At 40.0% G+C, this 23,707-nt stretch overlaps 1 protein-coding gene across 4 annotated transcripts in view; it reads left to right on the top strand.

Moving 5' to 3' along the window:
- MYL1 (myosin light chain 1) overlaps positions 1 to 18,474 on the top strand; it is a 43,942-nt gene extending 25,468 nt beyond the window's left edge. The window contains exons 1-7 of one of the 4 annotated variants that reach the window (XM_063116095.1): positions 5,035 to 5,054; positions 5,839 to 5,863; positions 11,766 to 11,909; positions 13,346 to 13,519; positions 14,213 to 14,290; positions 17,048 to 17,102; positions 18,146 to 18,474. In XM_063116095.1, the coding sequence (XP_062972165.1) occupies positions 5,052 to 5,054; positions 5,839 to 5,863; positions 11,766 to 11,909; positions 13,346 to 13,519; positions 14,213 to 14,290; positions 17,048 to 17,076 (453 nt within the window). In that variant the 5' untranslated portion in view covers positions 5,035 to 5,051 and the 3' untranslated portion in view covers positions 17,077 to 17,102; positions 18,146 to 18,474. Of the gene's footprint in view, positions 1 to 5,034; positions 5,055 to 5,837; positions 5,864 to 6,122; positions 6,151 to 11,765; positions 11,910 to 13,345; positions 13,520 to 14,212; positions 14,291 to 17,047; positions 17,103 to 18,145 lie in introns of those variants that run through there. The other 3 variants (XM_063116093.1, XM_063116091.1, XM_063116092.1) reach the window with 3 other exon arrangements.
- The last annotated feature ends 5,233 nt before the right edge of the window (positions 18,475 to 23,707 follow it).

Below are 23,707 nucleotides of genomic sequence, written 5' to 3'. Positions count from 1 at the left end.
ACAGCAGTTGACTGGGTGAGACTATTTCTTCCTATTGCACTAGTTATTTTAAAAAAGAAAAGAATTGCAGGGAGGTGGGTTGTTGTTTTTTTAAGAAAGTCATCCCCACCCCTATCTGCAACTCTACCTGGTACAGTCCATTCTACCACTTCAGCATTCTGCATCCTCTTTCTTCCTATGTCTGTGTAGAGAGAGCAAGGGTCGGCAACCTTTTTGTGCTACGGGCACATTTTCTCAATTTTCTCAATTTGAGTAACTGTCCTGGGCACCACCACAAAATGGTTGCCATGGGAGATATGGCAGAGGACAAGTAATCTATCCAAATACTGGGTGCATGCACGGGTGAGGTCTGAGCCCCTACACATTAAACAAGACCCTTGAACCCACAGTTTTTAGAAGCCTATTTCACAGTAATCCCAGCTGCCGGTAAGAAAATGTGTGATTTTTTGGGGGATTTTTTTTTAAAAGTGGGATGGGTAGGGCACTTTGGTGGGCTAAAAAGAAAGGTGTCCAGGGACACACTGGTGCCTAAGGACATCACATTTACCATCCACTGGTATAGAGGATATATCTAAGTGTGGAACTATCCTTTCACCAGAGGTGATGAATGGAATTTGCAGTTAGATACAGCAGTGCCAAAATCTATAAAACAAATAAAGTTTCCCGCAGCAATGATAAGCACACTTGCCAGGGAGCCAGCCCTATTTAATTAACACTTCTGGATAAGCATGAAAGTGACCATTATTTCCCATTCTTATGCATTGTTCAGCACAGAAATAGTAATTCTTCTACCACTCATGATTAGGGGCAAACTATAAATATCGAGGACAGCCATGTCCACATAATATCTACCCCATTCATGTATAAAGCAAAGGGTGATCGCTTTATTAAGTGGCTCTCTATTGTTCTTTTCCGAAATCCCACCTTCCTCAATGGACAAGGGGAAGCCTACCTTTCTTACCGTGATATCTAGTCACGTAAATGCTACCCTCTCTGCTTGCTTGCTTTGTTGACTGTCAAATGCTGTGGAGAGGCTGACCCCAACAATTGCAATAGGATTGTAATTGAGAGGGAGCCTGAGATATGTGCCATTGAGTTCAGTTCCAGTTGGTAGGGAAAAGAAGTAATGTCCTACTCTTTGTGGGAAGGGGCAAAGATTATAATACTCCCCCCCCCAATACCTAAAGGATAGGGAAGCTACTTGGAAAACAGGGTCTGTGGTGGTGGTGTGATGATGGGCAAGTAGATGCACGGCATTTCCCTCAAGACCCTGACCTGGGGGGGGGGGGGTGGATCTACACTACTGCTTTTAAAGCACTTTAAAGCGCTACAAAGCGCTTTGAAAATGTTTTGAAACCTGTATCTGCAGTGTGTCCTGGGCCCCAACAGTTGTCAAAACTGTGATAAAGCGCTTTAAAGCAGTAGTGTAGATCCCCTGCTCCCTTCCTCTAGAATCAGATGTGGCTCCTTTCTGCTAGTTCATTTGATCCTGTTCATTTAAGCGTCTGCATGCAGTGAAACTTTGCAACCAGAAGAGGTCATTATAGCACCTTTCAAAGGCATCCAAACAGAATTTGCCTTTCTGCCTTTCCCATTCAGGTGGCAGCATCAGAGGGCCAGGTCACAGAGGAGGAGCGGTTAGCAAAACTGAGCACCCTGTGCTTTAAGACCCTCTGCTGAGGCTTTTCTCCATCTGCCTCCTTTATCAGAGGTGCCCCCTACTCAACCACAAGGGAGAGGCCCTTTTCAGTGATAGCACCCTGGATGTCGGACACTCTCCCTAAAGGGGTTTGCCTGGCACCTAGGTTGCAATAATGTTGGTGCCAGCTGATTTTTTTTTAATTTACTCAAGCATTTTAATCTGTTGCAGGCCCATTATTATTATTATTATTATTATTATTATTATTATTATTATTATTATTATTACAGTACAAATTCTGGTTGTAGACCACCCTGAAATCCAGAGGATGAAGAGTTGTAAAAAATTATTATTATTATTATTATTATTATTATTATTATTAATAATAATAATAATAATAATAATAATAATACCTCATAAAGGCCTCACTTGGGCTATGCCAGATAGTACATTGTAAAATATCCAAAAGGCCAAAAGACAAAGGAACCTGTAGGCTCTTCATTTTTCTCCAGCCAAACAGTTTCTCTACTGGAACGGTTGAAAAATGCCCGCATGAGAGCATTCACTGCCTTTCTTATTATAAACTAGTCAAGACCTTATTTTGTATATAGCTCCATACAGAGGTACTATTAGATGAAGACCCAATAGACTAACCTTGTTCATTTTCAAAAAGCTTTAGGTTGCTCTCCTACATCCACTTACCTGGACGTAAGCCCCATTGAACTCAATGGGACTTTCTTCTCAGTGATATGCATAGGATTGAGTTGTTAATCTAGTAAATAAGCAGCTTGGTTTTATAATGCCTCTTTAGCTGTTTCTGAGAAAATAGTAGCCTACACAGGGACATCTGGGTAACGTCCTGTACTTGTTACAGCAAACAAAGCTTCTGTGCCTTGCCTCCCTTTCCAGGGGGTGGGGAAATCTTTTATTACCATTAACAGCCAACATAGGCAGAGGAGTGCAGAAATTACACATAGTGGTCCATGTGCATTCTACAAACCCTTAGGATGCTTTGAAGATGTGAGCCATGTGTACCATTACACAGCATGTACTGTATACTGTTACCCAGCATTCAATCTGGAGGCTCATATTCTTTGTTACAATGGTTAATTTTGGCATGGTGAGCATTTCTTCTGAATAGGCTCCCACATGGTGAGATAATCTGAGATGTTACCTTGCCCTGGGGAAAGGCCTTTGCCCTGTAAAAGACCTCCTAATCATTTATTTGCTTGGCATAAGAACTGATTGTATAGTCAGTGTCCCTCATCCAAATATTGTTAAGTAGCAGCAGTACTTGTGGATTTTATTAATGAGCATAATTATAAATAATGGCAACCACATGTTTAAACATTGAACTGTGATACAAAGTATATATCATGGAATGGGGATGTATTTAGCCCTTTTTTCTCTCACAATAACCTTCACATTTTATTGTAACAATATAGTCGAGAGGAAGATCAGAGCCTGTTATAACTCTTTTTAAAAAAACAAAAACATTTCCAGTACCATTCTGGCCATAGCTAGACCTAAGGTTTATCCCTGGATCGTCCAGGGGTCAACCCTGTTCATCTAGGTGACACACAGGGGATCCAGTGCTCAGGCAGGGGCGAACCCTGGAGGATCCCAGGATAAACCTTAGGTCTAGCTGTGGCCTCTGTTACCTCCTTTACTATGATAATTGCCAATTTATTTTCAAAGGAAGTAAGTGAGGTTTTTTTTTTTACTTGAACCAGAATAAAACCTCAGCTGCAATTTTTAAGTACTGAACATAATAAAATTGATTAATACTGAAATATTTTTAAATTGTGTTTAAGTGTTATTCTACCTGTCCACACGTTAATATTAAATATGTGGACTTTAATTCAGTAATTACTGGAAATGTTTAAGAACAAGAAAAGCAATATGACAGGGATTGCAAATAAAATTACCATGTAGAAAACAAAATCATTCACTTCCAAACTCCTGTCTCTGGGTGCTTCCGGACAGATGGCTCCTAGCACTACAAATTAAAAAAAGCTTTGTGTACCTATTCCTTTTCCTCCTTAACAGATTTTTGTAGTAAGACAAAAGCTGGAAGAAACAGTGGGAAAAGATGGGAGGGTTGCAAATAGGAGACAAGGGTCTATGAAATGTTTGTGTGGAGTACCTTGCGTCGCTCCTTTAGAGTTCTGACTGGTTCTGGCCAAAACCCCAAGGCGATTTACCATCCCACAGACATTGGAGCCACCAGCCTGAACTGTGTCCAGCCTCTGCTTAAAAACCTCCACTGAGGAGGTGGGCACTACCCAGGTAAAGAATTGGTTCCATGCTCAAACTGCTATTACTGTCAAGACATTTCTCCTGATGCTCAACCAAAATCCACCCTTCTGTAAATTAAGCCCTAATTCTGACCTCTGGGGCAGCCGTGTGACAGCCCTTCAGGTATTGGAAGAATGCTATCATGGCCTCCCTCAGTCTTCTCTTCTCCAGGCTAAACATACCCGTTTCCTTCAAACTTTCTCTATAGATCTTCTTTTTTATACTACTCACCTTCTTCGTTTCCCTCTTCTGAACCCATTCCGATTTGTCTATATTCTTCTTAAAGTGTAACGGCCAGAACTGAAAATCGTACTATTTAACTTACCTCAATCTAAAATCCTTTGTACTTTTACTTGGGAGAAACCCTCCTTGAACCCAGTAGGCCTTACTCCCCCGCCCAAAAAAATCCACATACTTTAGGCTTAGCATTGTAAGATAGGAAATTGCAGGGATATTGCAGTGGAATGGGTTAAATAAGATGGCTTCACTCTCCATTTGATGGCTGAAGTGGTGAGTGGACCAGGCTTATTGAAAGCAATATGTAATAACTTAGGATTAGGCTTCTAAGCCTGCTGGCTAGAAAATGTCATTCTTTTTCAACACCCGAGATGTCAAACCTAAGTGAAAATGTGAAACCCAGCCATCTGGAGAAACACTTGGAGCTGCTCCAGCTGATTTGATAGCCCCTTAAACAAAGAGGTGTCCTCTTAAAAGAGAAACCTTGAGGAAGACTACATAAGGAATATTCCATCTTTACGTCGCAGAACGAAAAAGTGCTGACAAGATTCAGAGTCAGGGAAGCGACGAACAGCTCCCCCACCCGCTCTCTCTCTCTCTCTCTCCAGCCTCCTAAAAATAGCCCATGCAAGAGGTCCATCAAGAAATGGATCCTTCTTTCCCTTTGCCCTAAGAAAGTTAAAGAACTCTCCAAGGGGGTGTGGCCAAAGCCTTCTGACACTTAATCTTGCCCATGATGTCACTGCCTTCAGTTAAATAAGAAGATCTAAGGGCAGGGAGTCAGGACCACTCAGGGATTCAGACATCTCGCAGCTAATTCCGCTGGCCTTGCTGCTGCTGTTCCTCCTCCTCCTCTTCCCTTCCAACTTTATCAATCATGGTGGGTTCACAAGAAAATTAAGTTCTGCATAGTGAGATAGTGGTTTAATCTAGCAAGTTTGTGCTAGTTGTAATCATATAAGGTTGTCATGAAACCAATTTAGTGTGCATTTTCATAATATAGCGTCCTACCAAATCAGGCAGGAATGTTTATGTATGTTGATGGTCTTAGTGTTAATTTTCTGGGATTCTTTGGGAAATGTTTCACATTTTCTGTAACTTTATGTTTTTAACTTGCACATTTTCTGTAATATATATATATATATATATATATATATATATATCAGCCTGTCATTTGTGTTTGCTAAAATATCTTCTGCACTGGAATCCAGATGCATATCCTGCCTGTTAACCAGTAATAAAAATGACACCTTTAGAATACAAAGCTAAAAGACAAAGCAGTCTTTAACAGTGTAATCCTATGCATGTCTGCTCAGAAATAAACCAAACTGAATTCAGTCAGGTTTACTCCCAGGTTGTGTGTGTATGGGATTGCATTGTAAATTTACTACTTTATTAGTTCTTTTGAAGGTAATACTGGATGTGCAATGATATTTCCAATTACTTTATGTTATTTAGTCTTTAAAAGTATTTGACTCTTTAGACTGCAGGGAATATTGTACCTGTGTTTCTCTGTGTCTATTAGTTACAAACACAGTTTATTCATGGCTCATGAAGACAGATAGTAGCTCTAGGATATGTACAACTGTTGTCTGTCAATGCAATTTTTTCCATCAATACTAGCTTTTTCCTTTTCTTTCTCATTTCTCTTTTGTCAATTGCAGTCCTTCAGTGCTGATCAGATTGCTGGTAAGTGGAACATGAGTAATTCCAACAATTCCATGAATACTGGTGTGACGTTGCACAGAACATCAAAAGTTGGATGCTCATTAGTTTAAGTATACATCATTCCATTAGAAGCCTGGTGGCATCTCAGCTATTCTTGAAAAATAAGACAAACTCCTTTTCTTTGCATCTTGGGAAGATGTTGCAAGGAGCAAGCTGGATGCAGTAAATTCCAACAAGTCTTTTTTAAAGGGCTTTTTTGTGATTGATTTCTTTCTAACAGATCGAGTTCTCCAAGGATCAACAAGATGGTAAGTTTTTTGAGGCAACCAGTAAACATATACAGAGGTGTTTTCATCTAAGGTGCCACTGGTTTAAATAGTGAAAAATTATTGACTCGAATTCAATCATGTAGACTTCCGTCACTTAAAAATCAGGCCATACATTCCAAGTCACTTCTTCAGATGTTTACATTCTACCACTGAATACATGAAATCAACTATCAGAGAGACACCTGTCTTCCATTCCAGACATAAGTTTCTTCCAAGGGCTAGAAAGGCACTGGATCAGATGGCCAAATGTCATCATAAATAAGAAAGAAAGCAAAAAAAGCAAAAATACTTAATAATAATTATATTTAGTCCTATTTGTTCCAGCAATACAGAGTGATTTCCCCCAAACACTTCCTAGGAAGTGATGTGCATGCATTTGCTGGACTTCCTTGAATCCTTCATCTATGTATCATTATTTATCAATAGATGAAATGCATGCACATAAATCCTCCCTAGGAAGTGTTTTGGGGAAATTATTAATGGGGAAAAACAGGGCTAAAACTCTGAATAAAAATGTAATATGTGATAGGAGTCATCATGAATTAAAGGGAATTTAGTGTTGAATCGCTTCATTGTAATCAGAATGTTGAATACGTTTCCTCGTTTTGGTATTGATTTTGTTTTTCAGCAATAAATTACATGTCTGTCTTGGTCAGACAACACCCTCCCACACACTCACTCCTATCACTTAATTAGTATCCTAAGAATATTTCTAGTATTGTGAGAGATGTATATTTCAATTAATTAATTCAAATTAATTCTTCCATGAGTAATAGTGGGATCCTAAGAGTTCCTGCAGAGGCATAAATTTAGGGAACAATCCTAACAGTCATATCAAGGCAACAAAATACCACTGGGATGACAGCTGCATTGTAGATAGATCTGCCAGCACACCTATGAGGTACCCCAAAAATTGGAATTTATTTTGCAAATAAGTGAGTTAAGATAATGTTGGAGTATAAGATAGTGAATGTCTAAAATCTGGTGACTGTCAGCATTCACTGGTATATCTCTAAGAAGTGGATCAGTATTTATCTATCTTCAGGCATTCAAAAAATTCATCTGGATTGCCAGCTTTCACCAATAAATTAAAACATTCAGAAAATTTACTGTCAGATTCATCCTCATTAATTGTTTCTAAACAAAATAAACAAATACCAAGATTTTATATACTATTGCTGCAATGAATGCCTCCCCCCCACAATTTCCTACATTTGTAAACTGAGTGAGAATAAACGTACATTGACTAGAATATATATTTGACTTTAAATTGTCTCTCTTTTAAATATATATATTTGATTTTAAAATGTCTATCCTGCATTATTAACATTTACAAACAACATATTCCAGACTAAAAGTCATACTTAAGAGTCATTGGTTAAGGTGCCCATAGTTGGCAAAGTGTAATTTGAGTTAACTTTTAGTCAGGAAAAAAAAAACTTGAGTTCTTTGAAGTGAAAGATTTGATAAGTGCTATTTAGAAAGAGCATTTAGTAAGAGCCAATAAAACCGTTTAAAATAGGTAAAGCAACACTTCTCCTTTGCAAATTAAACTTCTATTAATTTAAAAGGGTTGGCTCCCGCTGCAATTAATTTCTGTTTTATAAAAGAATACACAAAAACTTAATGATAACAAAAAGAGAAGGGTCCCGAGAGGATCAGAGTTTGTTCTTATTTGGAGTTTTGCTGAGCACAAACAGGGATAAAATAAGAATTTGAGCTCTGACTCGAAACGCGTGTGTGTGCGCGCACACACACACACACGAGTTCTGCCTACTGCAGAAGCATCTTTTTAACTTTATCGAGATCTTGTGTGGAATACAGGGAGGACAACTTCAATTGCAACATATGTGCAAGGGAGATGTTGCAAGATAATGTAGAGACAGAGAAGAAACATCACTGGCTTTTAGACAACTATTTCAGTAATGCCCACCTGTTGCTACACTGAGTTGATTACACTGATGTAATCAACAATTTGGGGAACAAGAAAATATGCTTAAGGTATAATTTACTCTGCCTGCTATATCTGTTAAATATGGGCAAAAAATTAACAGCTGAACTGACATTGTTTGGAGTCAGAGTTTCATATGTTCCTCACCAGTGTATATGGGAAACTGCCTCCATCTTTTGCAGTAACTGAAAAGTGAGGAATGTATATTTTACTTCTCTGAACAGGGATATTCTGAGTAGCTGCATTAAACCATGCTTTTATTTATTTATTTATTTATTTAAAAGTAACACCCTAACAAAGACCTGGTGATGAGATGAGTGAAGTTCTGTTCCTTGCAGCCACTGAGGAAATATCAAATGTGAGCCTTGAAGTATGTGGCAGTCTCCTCTCTACAACTGTAAAAGGCCAAAATGTTATGAGCTGTAAGGAGAGAGGGCTAGTGATAGAAGCATCTTGTGGGTCTCAACATATCAGACAGGGAAGAGATTAATATCAGATATATTAGGTTACAGTCTAGCAACCACACGTACTGCCTCAGCAATTTAGAAGCGTGCTAAGAAGCTGTTTCAGGCTGCATAAGGAGGCCTGGAGTGAGCACCAAAATAGTACAGTTTCACAAGCACCTGGGAAATTATTTATGTATGTATTTATTACATTTCTATACCACCTAATAGCTGAAGCTCTCTGGGTGGTTCACAAAAATTAAAACCACAAAATACAGCATAAAATACAATATAACATATACAAGCTTAAAACTACAGTATAAAAATGCAACCAGAAAAAACCAAGCAGCAGCGCAGTGATTTAAAATACACTAGCAGATTTAAAACAACAGAACTAAGTGACTGAAATGCTGAAGATGAATGAAAGCAGCGTAATTTACCTCGTGGGCTTTCTGATCCTATGGCTCCCACAAGTCAGCAATACCAATAGATATAAAGCAAAAATAATGGGTTGCCAAGTGTAAAGTAGCTTCAGAACAAATTCAAAATTGGTGTAGAAGATATTTAAAATCTAGCCCATGTAAATATACAATGGACCTTGGGGTGTTAAAGAAAGTCTTGTAAATGTTATACAGTAAGGGGCAGAGATGAGGGAGCAATAGAGGTTAAATGAGTAACAATGTTGTATGGGAAAGCTCTACCCCTCCAAAAACTGGTAGAAAACTAGCAAAAGAAGTTCATGACTTCTTTGACCCTTTGCACAGACCTATTCGCTTTTCCACATGTACCATATATCTTTACTTTGATGCCTCTTGTGTTATTTTTACTAGTATCAAGGCCCAATGCCTGGTATTTTCAGCTGGCAGTGATTCCAAGTCTTCCTTTCATTAGCTGAGTTGTTGAGCTATCTGGAATTGCCACAACACCAAAATGACAAGACTCTACTCCCTTCATATGATTAAAAGATGTCCCCACTCCACCCCCTACCCAATACCCATGGAACAGCTCCATTGCTTCAGCCACATGCAGGAGCAACTTTTAAATGGAGACATTCACACCCATACCCAATTCTCTGGATGCCCCGCTCATGCAATTTCTCTCCCTTCAAAGGAGGGGGTGAGGATCAGGTGAGCAGAGCCTCCCAGGAATCAGGTGCCAGAGTGGATGGCCTTAGCTCCATGTGCCTATGGCATTGTGGCTGCTTCACATGGAGAATTTTAAAATGCATGAATCTTATCAGGGCTCTATTGGACATTGGATTGGGGAAACAGCCGATGTTTGCTTTGGTGTTTGTAAATCAATAGGGCTACACTATTATCACCATGTTCTCTGCCTCCGTGAAATTACACCTTTTTGAAAGGATGTGATAGTATGTGGTTTAATTACTTAACAGTGTCTCGGTCTCATTTTAATCAATACAACATATCCCATTTATGTGATCTCCTTGCTGCTCCCTTAGAATTGAAATACGTTACATACCACCTTTGTGAAAGAAATTCCAGTACGATATGATTAACTATAACACTTACATGATTATTTCACATAACTTATTTTATATAGAAGCACCATAATGTTTGAAGACACTGGCAGGAGCACTTTTGTTTTAGTCATTTATTATTGCATTTATATCCCACCTTTTTTCCTCTTGCAAGGAACCCAAGGTGGCTTACATGATCCTCCTCCTCTCCATTTTATCCTCACAACAACCCTGTGAGGTAGGTCAGGATGAGAGTCAGTGACTGGCCTGAAGTCACCCAGTGAGGTTCATAATGCAAATGGAACTAGAACCCGGATCTCCTAGGTCTCAGTCCAGCACTCTAACCACTACACCACACTGGCTGTCTTTATATTTCAGAGTGCAGTGATTATTATTTTGGAATATTTTTGTACTAAGGGAACAAGAGAGTAGTTTTACCAAAGTGTCATACTTAACAAATCATACATTTGAGGATAGTGGATTCACCATCTGGTCTATGCAAAGTGAATGGGCTACAAAGTTTTTTGTTTTTTTTCCCCCATTCTCCCCTGACCCAATCAAGCATCTTACTGTAAATCTCAGCTTCTCTCATTTTGTTAGATAACTGAAATAAATAATTGAACTAAACCCTCAAAATCAATGGAACTAATCCAGAGTAATAGGTTGCAGTATTATAAGTTTGGGAAAGTTGTTGATATTAGGCGGTAGCAGACATTGTGGTCCAGCAGATGGGGAAGTGCACAGGGATCTTGACTTAGTCATGGGTTCAAATCTTGACACCCATGGACTCACTTTGTGGCCTTGAACAAGTTGTCACATGGGCTATTTGGAACGTAACATTCTGACCTCATGGATAAATTTTTATTTTTTAAAAAAGAAGCAATATCACAAATGCCTCCACATGAAAACATTTCTTTTAGGACAGCAACATTTCCCTGAGATATCCATGAACCCAATCCTAGCTCCATTTTGGAGTTTGTTCAAGGATTCAGCTCTTGCAAACTCTTTAGATGACCAATCCCCATGTACCATTTCCACATGGAGAGACTCTGTGATGCATTTTGTATTTTGCCAATGAACACAACAGAGCCTTGTAAACCTTGCAATTGGCAGACTCCTAATTACAGTAGTAGTGATTAATTTTCATATCACCTTGTGGCTCTCAAAAGGGCCCCCAATTCCAAGGTTGTTTATGAAGACCAGTAAGATAAACTTCATTAAGTGGCTTCATGTGGGAAGTTCTATAGCACTTATTATTAATAACTTGTACAGTACATGCTGCTTTTTCTACACAAAAAAGGGGGGATTACTAAACTACCATGTATAAAGCTAGAATCTTACTGGGGGTATTAGAACAATTAATTATATCTTGAAAATGGGAACTTTCTGGATACCTTTCGATATTAACAAGCTAAGGCTTTAACTAGACCTAAGGTTTATCCCATGATTGTCCCGGGGTCGTCTCTGCCTGCTCCCGGGATCCCCTGTGTGTCATTTACATGAACAGGGATGACCCCGGGACGATCCCAGGATAAACCTTAGGTCTAGCTAAGGCCTAAGGAAAAATGTATAAAATAACTTTGAATCTACATGTAAAATTCTGCAGATGTGATGCCGCTGAAATGTTGCTTGCAGAGAATCTGTAGCTACTAATATTTGATACCCAATTGATATTAACTAATATATGAGCACATTGTTTGACTCTGACGTTCTGTCCTTGCAGACTTCAAGGAGGCATTCCTCCTCTTTGACAGGACTGGTGAAAGCAAGATCACCCTAAGCCAAGTCGGAGATGTCATCCGTGCTCTGGGTCAGAACCCCACTAATGCTGAGGTCAAGAAGATCCTGGGAAACCCTAGTAATGAGGGTAATGTCATCCGGTCCCTAATACGAATATGTCCTCCTAATGGTTAATCCAAATCTACCTTCCTTCCCATTATCTTAAATTTGGTCAACTGACCTATGAAAGACTATACAATCTTTCCTCTGATATGAGCCTTGACCACACAAGCACATGCCTTATATTGGACTAGCGGACTAAAAATCAGCATTGGACCAGATTATTTGAAGATCTGGACTCTGCTTGGCAATCTAAAGCTGAAAGTTGCAATCCTATGCACACTCACTTATGAGTAAGCTCCATGGAAGACAAGTAAATATGTATAACATTGCCATAATACATTTTTCTTTCTTTTCTACAAAAATACATTTTCAAGTGTGGCAATTTTGCATCTATACTTGTGTTCTCAGGTTGTTAATATGCTTTTTAAAAAATGTTTTTTATTATGGACATGAGTTTTGGGGGTTGTGTGAATGTGCACCGTGAGCTTTCCATCTCAACAGGTCTATCGCCCCTGATTAGGCACAACCTAGCCAAAGTTAATTCCACATGCCCTCGATGGGAAAGATTTAAGCATGTGCCAAAGGCATGGTCTGAAAGCATATGATGCAGCTACTTTACTGAAGTTAAAGGAGCCCTGGGTCTGATCGATGCTTGGATGGCAGACCACTTGGGAACTAAATTTTGCTGCCATGGGTTCTATGGAAGGAAAACAGGCTATAAATATAACATATACATAATATATATATATATATATATATATATATATATATATATATATATATATATTTCAATTGAAATAAAAAGGACTTAACAGTGGTTAATCCAGGCTGGATCATGGTCATGCCATTATAACTAGTGCTAAGAGTAAACAAAAATAATCAGTCACACATCAGAGCCCACAACTCTCTTTATTTCTAAGTTGATAGCAAACCTTACAAGTTTGACAGTGCTGCACAGAAAGCCATAGTGCATTCATTTAATTGGACAGGAGGGAGGGAGAGCACAAACCAAAACTACAAAAACCCTAATGCCTAATTCTGTTGAAAGCGTAAATACTAAAAACACAAAGCCCCTTGCACAGTCCTACAAATGTCAATTCTCCATGCAATAGGTTCCAATAAACTACAATTTTGCATTGCTAGCAATGTATCCACTGTGTGCTTCTTTTATTTAGAGACAGAGTTGTGTGTAACAACCATTAAATTAAGATTCTGTAAAAGCTGCTTCCCTTAACTGAACACAGATTTACCTCCTCCTTGTGAATGTAGCATCCTACAAATACTTCGATACTTTTGCCAATGAGCACTTTGGTGGTAGTATTCTGAAGGGAGAAAAATTAATTTCTAAAGGAAGGGTAGTTGTAGTGGGAGGCTAGTCCAGCCTGGCATTTCAGAAGGAGAATCTGCTAAAATATCACAAATGTGTCCGATAATGTTATTGATAATATTGACTCTTTACAGAGATGAATGCTAAGAAAATTGGCTTTGAAGAGTTCTTGCCCATGATGCAAGCAGCTGCCAATAATAAGGACCAGGGTGGCTTTGAAGACTTCGTTGAAGGTCTACGTGTCTTTGACAAGGAAGGCAATGGGACAGTCATGGGTGCTGAACTCCGTCACGTACTGGCCACTCTGGGTAAGAGTTCAGAGAATCATCTAACAAGAAACAGTGGGCCTACCTGTACTACATATGTATATTCCTTTTATAAAAGTTTAACTATCATGGCTTTCATCAAATGTGGGACTTGGGAACTGTAGTTTCGTCAGAGCACCAAGAGTTCTCTCTTAGAGATTCCCCAGCCTTCCCATCCCCACCTCCAGACAGAATGAAACTTGAGGATTAAATAGGGGGAAAAATAAAGTTTCGAGAAATTGCTAGGTAGAAGAAAAACTGTTTAAACAGTTTAAATCTATAATGTGATTAATGCCCAAATATTATTTCCAGTAGGTGTGCAGGGGGATATTTAGGGTGCTTCCAGATGGATAGTTGCTTGTGACTAGGTTGAAGAAGGGGTGGGAAAATGGGAGAGATACAAATGGAAGACCATGATGTGTGGAAATGTGGACCATCCACAAAACTCCGTGAATGAGGCAGGATGATTACACAATAAAGACTCTCATTGTAGGGTCACAGAATAGAGTCAGTGGGCTGGTGCACACATCCACAACAAATCATGGATTAATTGACCCATGATTTGCCACTGTGATATCTTTCTTGAAAGAGAAGGGATCTCATAATGAGGTAACAAGCTCAAAAAGATGAACCCTTAATCCAACTTCCTGAAGCCTATGAATTGGGGTTGCTAGCTCTCCTTTCTCTGTGCTTTAGGTGAGAAGATGAAGGAAGAAGAAGTAGAAGAATTGATGAAAGGGCAGGAAGACTCCAACGGCTGCATCAACTATGAGGGTAAGTACCACTATCCATCAATGGAAAACATCCGCCAGAAGAGTGGCTGAATTGGTCACCATGCTACCCTTCGTTGCTCCTGTTCTCCAAAAGAAACACCTGACCAAAACTTGGGGGGGGGGAGGTCAATGCAGCTACCTGTACTGAGGGAATTTCAGTTGGGGAGACAGTCCAGGCAGGAAGAGTGGAACTTCTCCTCCCCAATGCTGTTGCCCCAATCTAATCCATCTGCCCCACCCCTACCCCACCACATGGCTGTGTTCTTTCTTTCCTTTCACATTGGCATAGCTGCTCATGGATTTCCCATGACACATGTTTTGACCCTGAAGAGCAAATGGAGTCACCAAAACAGAGTGCTCAGCTGCACTGCGGAAAGGCAAAAAGTCTTGACAGCAGCCCATTTAAATGTGAATGGAGTTGTGCCATTTACAGACTACGATAAAAGAAATTGTTGCATTTAGAATCTGGAAGCTAGCTCAAGGTAAATCAGGATCTAGCGGTAGTCAGATCTCTATGCAATTTTGATTTGCAATAGATCAGCAAGGGTCCCTGACTCCCAAGCAATAGCAAGTGAAATGCAAGTAAAAATGCAAAAGTGTTTTCTGTGTTGGATGCTAGTAATGGATTCTGGCAGATCAAACTGGATGAAAAGAGTTCCCAACTATGTACTTTTAATACACCTTTTGGCAGATATAGATTTACTAGAATGCCTTTTGGTATCTCATCTGCTCCTGAAATATATCAAAGAGCCATTCAACAAGTGTTTGAAGGGTTAGAAGGAGTTGTGTGTTATATTGATGACATTTTGATAAAAGGAAAGATGTAATGATTGTGTACTGAATGGGTAAATTCAATAGTAATTGTGGACAAACCTGGTAAAGATCAAATAAGAATTTGTTTGGATCCAAGGGATATGAATAAAGCAATCCGGAGAGAATACTTTCAATTAACCCAATCAGCACACAATCATTACAATAAACCCTTTGGCCTCACTTTTAATATATGAATATTAATTAGTTGCCTTTGATGGATCCATGTGCATCTCAGCTCACCAGTTTTCAGTTGTATGTTACAATACACAGATCTGTAGTAATTCAGATATAGATGTTTGTACTTTTAATAAGCAGGTCCTACCAGCATATGGTGCATGGGGTGCACTACACCATTGGCTCCACCCTTGAGCCACTATTTGCATCTGGCTCAGTTTTTTGAGCCCCTAATTTACACTTGGTTCCAGTTGGTGGGTTTTAGGGTTCTGCTAAAGTAGATCCAACAAGCCTGATGTCAGCCCACCCTATTGTAAAAAATACTTCATCTGACTTTGGGCTATGGTTGCATCCACCATGCAGACAAGCTGTGACATGCTCTGATCAGTCACCCTCATGCACACAAACTTGCTTACAGGGGAAAGGGATAGTTCATGCCCAAAGTGGGAGAAAAAAAGAAGTGGGGTGGCTAAGCCAGACTCAGGCCTTAGCTAGACCTAAGCTTTATCCCGGGATCGTCCCGGGGTAATCCCTGTTCATATAAATGACACACAGGGGATCCCAGAAGCAGGCAGGGACAACCCTGGGACGACCCCGGGATAAACCTTAGGTCTAGCTAAGGCCCCAGTTATGTCTACCTGAAAAAAGTGGGATAGTTATGGGCCCATCTGTAAAGGCTGGCATCCCCACCTCATGGGTGATGGCACATGCATACCAACTGCCTCCCTTTTGCATAGGTGAACCTCCGACCCAACCACAATGGTATGTTTGTGTCGCGTGAGAGGCATGGCAAGATTCCTATCACAATCATACCAGCTATGTGTTTATGAGCTGTTAGGGACTGGTGGAGAAAACCTCTGGATGGCCATCTGCTCTTCAGCTGAGAAGCAGCAGGCAGGGATGAAAGAGAAATGCCATGCATGTAGCTTCCAGAGGGGAAGGATAGGGTGGATACTGGAAGGACCATAAGAAAGAGAAAAGATGCCAGGGAAGGAGAGGGGTCCTTCCATTTTGATAGAAAGGATTCAGGGTGAGTTGAAATGGAGATGGGCAAAGAATGGGGTTCCCCCCCCCAAAGTTACATGAAAGAGGGAGGCATTAATGAATTCTTCCCAGCCCTTTGCACACCCATTATAAAGACATCCTGATTATTTGGTAGGGTTGCTGGATAGCCCCAACTTGTTTCCCAAATTAATAAGGCTTCAGTGTATATAAAAAGTGATCCCAAGAAAGAAAGGAGATCCAAAACTCCAGGCTTCTTATTGGATATAGTCTTAGTACTGCTATTTAGATACTAGAAAGATGCTACTAATTAAATGAGATTTGACTAATGTTGTGATTCTACAACTGGTTTGCCAGTCCCACTGGAATTGGGTGTAGGTGTTTTCAGTATTAAAGAATTGTTGTGATACACCTAGAAATGTCCAGTTTATAATATATAGTACTAACAAACCCATTCTCCAGGTGAAGATCCTTATGTAGCCCAAATGGCAACCTCCATGCACAAGGCAGCAAGCTTGGGGTTCCAAAGGATCTCAGAAGAAGAAAAAGTCTTTTGAGGAAAATGCTAACAGGGTGTGTGAGGATAGGTGGAGGTAGGCTACATACAGCCTCATGAGGACTGAACAAGCTGAGTGAGGGGAGGGGAGGAATACAAACCCAAGAGGGATGTGGAATGGAGTATCCTGAATTGGAGCACTCCACACAGCCATGATTTGCTGCATGTCCCATTTGTCTCCTCTGACATGGTATTAATTGTGTTATTCCACAGCATTTGTGAAGCACATCATGTCAATCTAAATGGACTTATGAAGACACACAATTTGGTGAGTTCCCTTTGTGGACATGCTTCAGCTTTCATCCTGTCTCTTTAAAAGTTGTATTAGTGGTTTTCGTTATCTGCATGCAGCCAGCAATAGACCAAACTGCTGTGGGTACTGCCTTCACCTGACAGAAATGTAGCAAGTAAATAAATCCAGCCCAAGTAAAACACAAAGCTTTACTCTCTCACTCTCTCATTAAAATCAACAGAAAGTAAATGTGCTTTTCTTTGGCTGGACTGTGATTTTCTCTATAATTTTGGTCCATTTATTTATTTAAAACGTTTTTACACCGCTTTTCTGCTGAAAAAGCTCAGAGATCAATAAGAAAGAAGACAGACCTGCCCTCTAGCTTAGAATCTAAAAAATACAACACAAAAGGGTGGGAGGGATGGGATGGAATAAGGAAAAGAATCCAAAATCAGCTCAGGGACCAGTTCCTACAGTTGCAGAGTTCTTATAACAGCCAGCTGGGAGAGAAGCCAAAAGAAGCTGGTTTCCCAGCAGTGCCAGTGGAAAAGCCTGGCTTCCCATCCCTCCCTCTACTGCAGGCTGTAGCTAAATGGCATACGTCATGCACGGCTTCTTCATTTGTTGCGTAAATGTTACAAACATGGAACGTATTATACATTTTTCACTCTAACCTAAGAAGAGGACCAAGGGTCCATCTAGTCCAGCACTCTGTTCACCCAGTGGTCAACCAGCGTCAACCAGGGACCTACAAGGACATGGTGCAACAGCACCCTGCCGCCCATATTCCTCAACAACTGGTGTATCTAGCCTTACTGTCCAAATAACCCAACATAAATGCTTGGGAGTGTGTGTGGTTGTATCGACAGACGTGAGAGATTGTGAGTCAGCTGTGGTTTCCCTTGAGCAAGTTACTATTGGCCTCAGGTCTTGTACCTGGTTATCCCTACAGGGTTGTTACAGATGTGTGAGAGAAGCAATAGTTATTACCTGTTCAAAATATAAATCCTTTTTTTTTTTTTGTCTTCACTTATGGTAACTTACAGAATCTAATGTTGTTTGTTTTTGCTTTTTGGCAGAACAAGATCAGCAGGCACTTGAGATTTGCATATCTAGGAAACCAGTATTCCATCCAGTAATATCGCCCTGGAACCTAAAAGGACTGTAATATATGCCTCCCAACCACCCCTTTTTTTAAAGCCATCAGCATGAGACGCCAATTGAATCTCAAAATTTTTACACTTCACAGATAAAACACTTGCTGAGGCCAGTGAGAAGGACTACATTGCCACAGCTGTCAAGCCCAATAATCTTTTTTTCCCCCCATATTGTCTGCCATGGAAGCAATGTATGCTATTCGAAAGAGAGAAAAGAGAGAATCTGACAATAAATCCCTGTGGTCAGTTTACGGCTGGAAATTTTCTTTAATCTGTTCAAATCCCAATTAAAACACAATTGAAGTCTTAATTTATTTTCTCTATATGTTGTATTCCATACAATAAAGTTTTATGAAAAAAAGGATACACTCTGGGGTTCAGTTTGAGTCATGTGGATCAAAGCAAGACTTTTTTATTCCTTGAGGGGATCTACACTAGTAAATGAAACGTTTTTACAGTCATTGAACATTTTGTTTTTGAACGATTTAAAACATAGCAGTTTTTAAAATGTTTACTTTTTCTCTTTTCATGGGAATGCATTCCTTTTGGCCACACTAAGAAAAGAAATCTGTTTGTTCTTTTTCCCTGGCTGCCAATTTCCCTCCCACTTCCTCTTCTCTCCAAGAATCCTTCACTTACAAACGATCCAGCCAGCAGCCTCCCAAAAGTGAAACTAAAAGTGTCTGCAAAAGAGAGGCTTGAAAGGGAAAAAAACGGCTCCAACTTTGGGTGTGGAAATTACATAAACATGTCCCCCCCCCCCCGGAATGTGATTGGCTAATTAAGAACTACAGGAAACCCATATAATACGATGAAATCGGCCACATCATACCAAATAGAACGAATTATTTCAGAGAAGTTCAAAATAAAAACCAGAGAACAGACAACAATAAAACGTCACAAACTGAACGTCATGTGGTGAAATACTACCAAATGCACACTTTAAAACGGTAAGACACATTCTAACTTGACTAGCGTAGATCCCCTCCTTGTGTCTGGGAGAAATTGTGGTTTTTTATATAAAAAAAAATGTTCTCCAAGGGTTTCAGAATTTCCTTGGGGAGAAATTGAATACTTATCCAAGAATGCTTCAGCAGTGGAGTCCATTAGCAACTTTGATCTGTCTGTTCATTCTTTGCTAGAAACTGAAGGGACAGGTGGCAGGCATCTGATGAACATGCAATTAAATTCTCTCCTTTGCTATGACTCAGAGGCCGTGGCAGTAGTGGAGCCAGGGCTCACAGGAATGCAGCCCTGGCACTTTTTCATTAGCAGGGTCTCTGACATTATCTGCCACCCCCACCCCTCAGAATTTCCTGTTCCCTCTCAGCTTAGCTGCAATCCTCCATAGTTGGGGTGGATGGGGATAATGTTACTAACAACAATTGTTCCTTGTTGCAATACAAAATATTTTTGGGTAGCTTGGTATTGTATGGGCAATCAAGACCCATTAGCTTTTTAAAAGACCAGTTCTGGTGAAGATGAAACCTACCAGAACTGTTTTGTTGTTCTGCTCCCTGAATTTTTGGGCTCCACTTGTGGGTGTAATAAATAAATAAATATTTATTTATTTATTACATTTTTATACCGCCCAATAGCCGAAGCTCTCTGGGCGGTTCACAAAAATTAAAACCATAATAAAACAACCAACAGTCTAAAAACAAAAATACAAAATACAGTATAGAAAGCACAACCAGGATAAAACCAAGCAGCAAAATTGATATAAGATTAAAATACAGAGTTAGAACAGTAAAATTTAAATTTAAGTTAAAATTAAGTGTTAAAATACTGAGAGAATAAAAAGGTCTTCAGCTGGCGACTAAAGGAGTAGTTTAGGCGCCAGGCAGACCTCCACAGCCGGGGTGCCACAGCAGAGAAGGCCCTCCTCCTAGTAGCCACCTGCCTCACTTCCTTTGGCAGGGGCTCACGGAGAAGGGCCCCTGTAGATGATCTTAAGGTCCTGACAGGTACACCTGGCCCCAAACCATTTAGGGTTTTGAATGTCAATACCAGCACTTTGAATCGGGCCCGGAAATGGACTGGCAGCCAATGAAGTTGTAAAAGGACTGGCGTAATGTGATCTCGCTGGCCAGATCACATGGATTGTCACAATTAATGACTGTACTGCAAACTTCAATACTACACCACTGGCCATAGGCATGGGCCCTTTAGCATCTCCCTAGTCCCATATGACCCAAAAGAATGGAAGGAAAAGGAACACTAACAGTAATGCCATTATGCAGAATGTCTCTTCTTAGCAAAGTAAAGGGCAAAAATCAGAAGCAGTGGGATCACTAAATAGCACTTAGAAAAATTGCAAAGATGTATTCGTAGACTATTCTAGGAGCTGGACTAAGGTGGATTTGGCAAATAAACTCACTTATAAATGCACTTTTCAAAATAGGCCACCTGAAATTCTATTCCAACATTCCTATTTTGGAATTTGAGCTGGGCTGTCAAAAACAGAATTTCCAGTTTGCGCCCAAATACTGAGTCCAGCTTGTCATTCTGATTTTCAGATCAGAATATTGCAAACTGTGAGGCCCAACCTAAAATTATTTTAATTTGACAATTTCAAATGTGGAAATTGCCTTGCACTTCAAATGTGATTTTTTAATTTTATTTTAACAATAGTTCTGCCCAGCAAATCACACACTATTTTTTTTTTAAAAAAAATGGCATCTTGGCAGTGATAAAAGGTGGTTTATTGCACTCGTTAGTAGTCAGTAAGGTCTTGGTTTAATCTTGCTCTTTGATGGCTTCCATTGACGAAATTAAAGAACAAAGCTACATCATTCGTGGCATACCCTCGGTCTCAAATGTAACTTTTCTTTCCCACACTGGGCACACATAAAACTGCTTTAATCCCCTAGCCAAGTGTCAGCTTGTTCTATAACCGTCTGGCTTAACCTTATTAAATTTCTTCATTTGAAATGGCCATAACTCAAGTGCTAACAGGTGCATAGGCGATGTGGGGTTTGAGAAGCGATAAGAATCCTTGCACGCCAGCCAGCTGGAGAAGTGACAGTTGTCTGGTTTCCATGCCTTCCTCCTCCACCACACACCCACACACCCATCCACGTTCCTATTTAAAAACTTGGCATGCCGGCAAGCATATCAAAATTAATCTCTGCATTAGTTTTTGCATGGATACGCAGCCCAGAATATCTATGCAGCTTCACATAAACAGAAGGGGGGGGGAAACCCACCCACGCACCCCATATATGCTTGAAGACAGCAAAGAAACAGCTTGCTTTTCAAAACTTCACCTGCTTCACGGCAATTTCATTCTCTCGGGTAATTTATGGTAGTAGGGTTGGTTCCCATATTTCACTGGTGGAGGGAGGGGTGCAGAAATTAAGAATACTAAATTATATTTGTATTCTACAATATTTCCATAGAGCATTTATTTATTTATTTATTTATTTATTTATTTATTTATTTTATTATAGCATTTTTATCTCACCCTTTAACTAAAAGGGTTCCCAAGGTGGCTTACAAAGCTATTTCTTAAAATAGTCCCTGCCCACAGGCTTACAATTAACGCATGGAATACTATACAAGTTTAGTCCTTTCCCGGTCCAGAATAAACCAGCAGAGTAGGTTAGTCTGAGAGATAGTGATTATCTCAAAACAAACCGTGAGTTTCTTGACTAAGTGGAGATTTAAATCCAGTTCTCCTAGTATTAGGTTTTCCATGCTTGACCCTCTGAACACTGAACCATGCATTTTCCTAAATAGTTGTTCTTCAGGAGAAGTTGCCTGCTCTCACAGCAGTTTTATCTAATCTATCCTGCCTATAAAACCTGGTAGGCATAACATTTCATGTTCAGATGTAGGCTATTTAGAGGGGAGCAGAGGACCCCTCTACTTTTCTGACCATAATTCAATCTCAGTAGATATGGAAAAAAGCATAAGTCAATGTCACAAACACTAACTAAATTCAGGGAGTGAGCTGCACAAGGTATGAACAAGGTACAAACTGAGCAAATTTGTTCTAGTTCTTAATGTGAACTTGAGGACCATTATATTTACCAGCCAATTTGCTGTCTTGTCAAACAACAGGCCACTGCAATCACTTAATCTGAGTTCATGTTCATTCTGTAGAACTTCCTCTGCTTTAAATCATAGAATCATAGAATAGCAGAGTTGGAAGGGGCCTACAAGGCCATTGAGTCCAACCCCCTGCTCAATGCAGGAATCCACCCTAAAGCATCCCTGACAGATGGTTGTCCAGCTGCCTCTTGAAGGCCTCTAGTGTGGGAGAGCCCACAACCTCCCTAGGTAACTGATTCCATTGTCGTACTGCTCTAACAGTCAGGAAGTTTTTCCCTGATGTCCAGCTGGAATCTGGCTTCCTTTAACTTGAGCCCATTATTCCGTGTCCTGCACTCCGGGAGGATCGAGAAGAGATCCTGGCCCTCCTCTGTGTGACAACCTTTTATAAAGACTGCCCTGCATGGCTGGTATCAGCAGCCTAATTAAATTTTTAATTACCAATAAATCCTGAACTACCTTTTGCCAAACTCTTTTATAAGATACATATATACTCAGTTAATGAACAACAGTGGTTCAGCTTATTGGGTTCCAGCTACTGTCCTCACTGAATTCAGTAAGTGCATCTTTCTATATCACCCCTGTGATATAGAAAGATCACAGTGGAGATCCTATTGCAAGCAAAGATGGGTAAAAGTAAGTGAGATGCCTTTCAGGAAACTTGTTTGTAATTGTATTATATATAAATCGTCTTTCTGCCTGAAAGACCCTCCAGGCAATATACAGCATTAAAAGCAATATACAGCATTAAAAACAATTAAACGAGCCTTAAGGAAAAGAAACTGGAAGCCAGTGTGGTTGATACAAGAACAACGTTACATGGTCTACAAAGCACACACAAAACCCGCAGGGTAGCATCAAAACAAAACGCAACGCAAAAAGAAGACACATTCTCAAAGATGCTAATGAAAAACATTTTTTTCAGCTCAAAACTGTTTCCAAAGAGGCTGGCTATCTTTCTTGCATCATCAGTTCAACTTTCTTACATCATTATGCTGTGGTGTGTGTATTGGTAGAAGTAACAGGACCTGATACATTTTTATATGAAGTGTGGTGGGGACACCAACAATATGTTAAAACAGACGCAAGGCTGTTGTAAGTGATTCAATAGCCATTATCCATTTCATCATAACCAAATTTTGGTCCAATGTCATCAATGGCTCATGGGTTTCCAAATGGCATGTAGGCACAATGAAAGCATGTAAGCCATGGCATTTGCCCTGGGTGTAAAGTTTAGCCAAAACAATGGCATGGTTTGACACCTTACCCAGTCCACCACATAAAAGAGGACAAAGACTGTTAAGGATGGATTCCTGGGTTCAGGGTCATAGGTGGCTGTGGTTTCTCATCCTGAGAAATGAGTTCCATGGCCCATCTCTGTCTGCACATACAGACCAATGATCTCCAAGTTCCAAGCATGCATGAAGA

This window comes from Elgaria multicarinata, chromosome 2, assembly GCF_023053635.1.
Source record: "Elgaria multicarinata webbii isolate HBS135686 ecotype San Diego chromosome 2, rElgMul1.1.pri, whole genome shotgun sequence".
NCBI lineage: Eukaryota > Metazoa > Chordata > Lepidosauria > Squamata > Anguidae > Elgaria > Elgaria multicarinata.
Note: the sequence above shows the minus strand (reverse complement) of the source record. Positions and strands in the feature narration are given on the sequence as shown.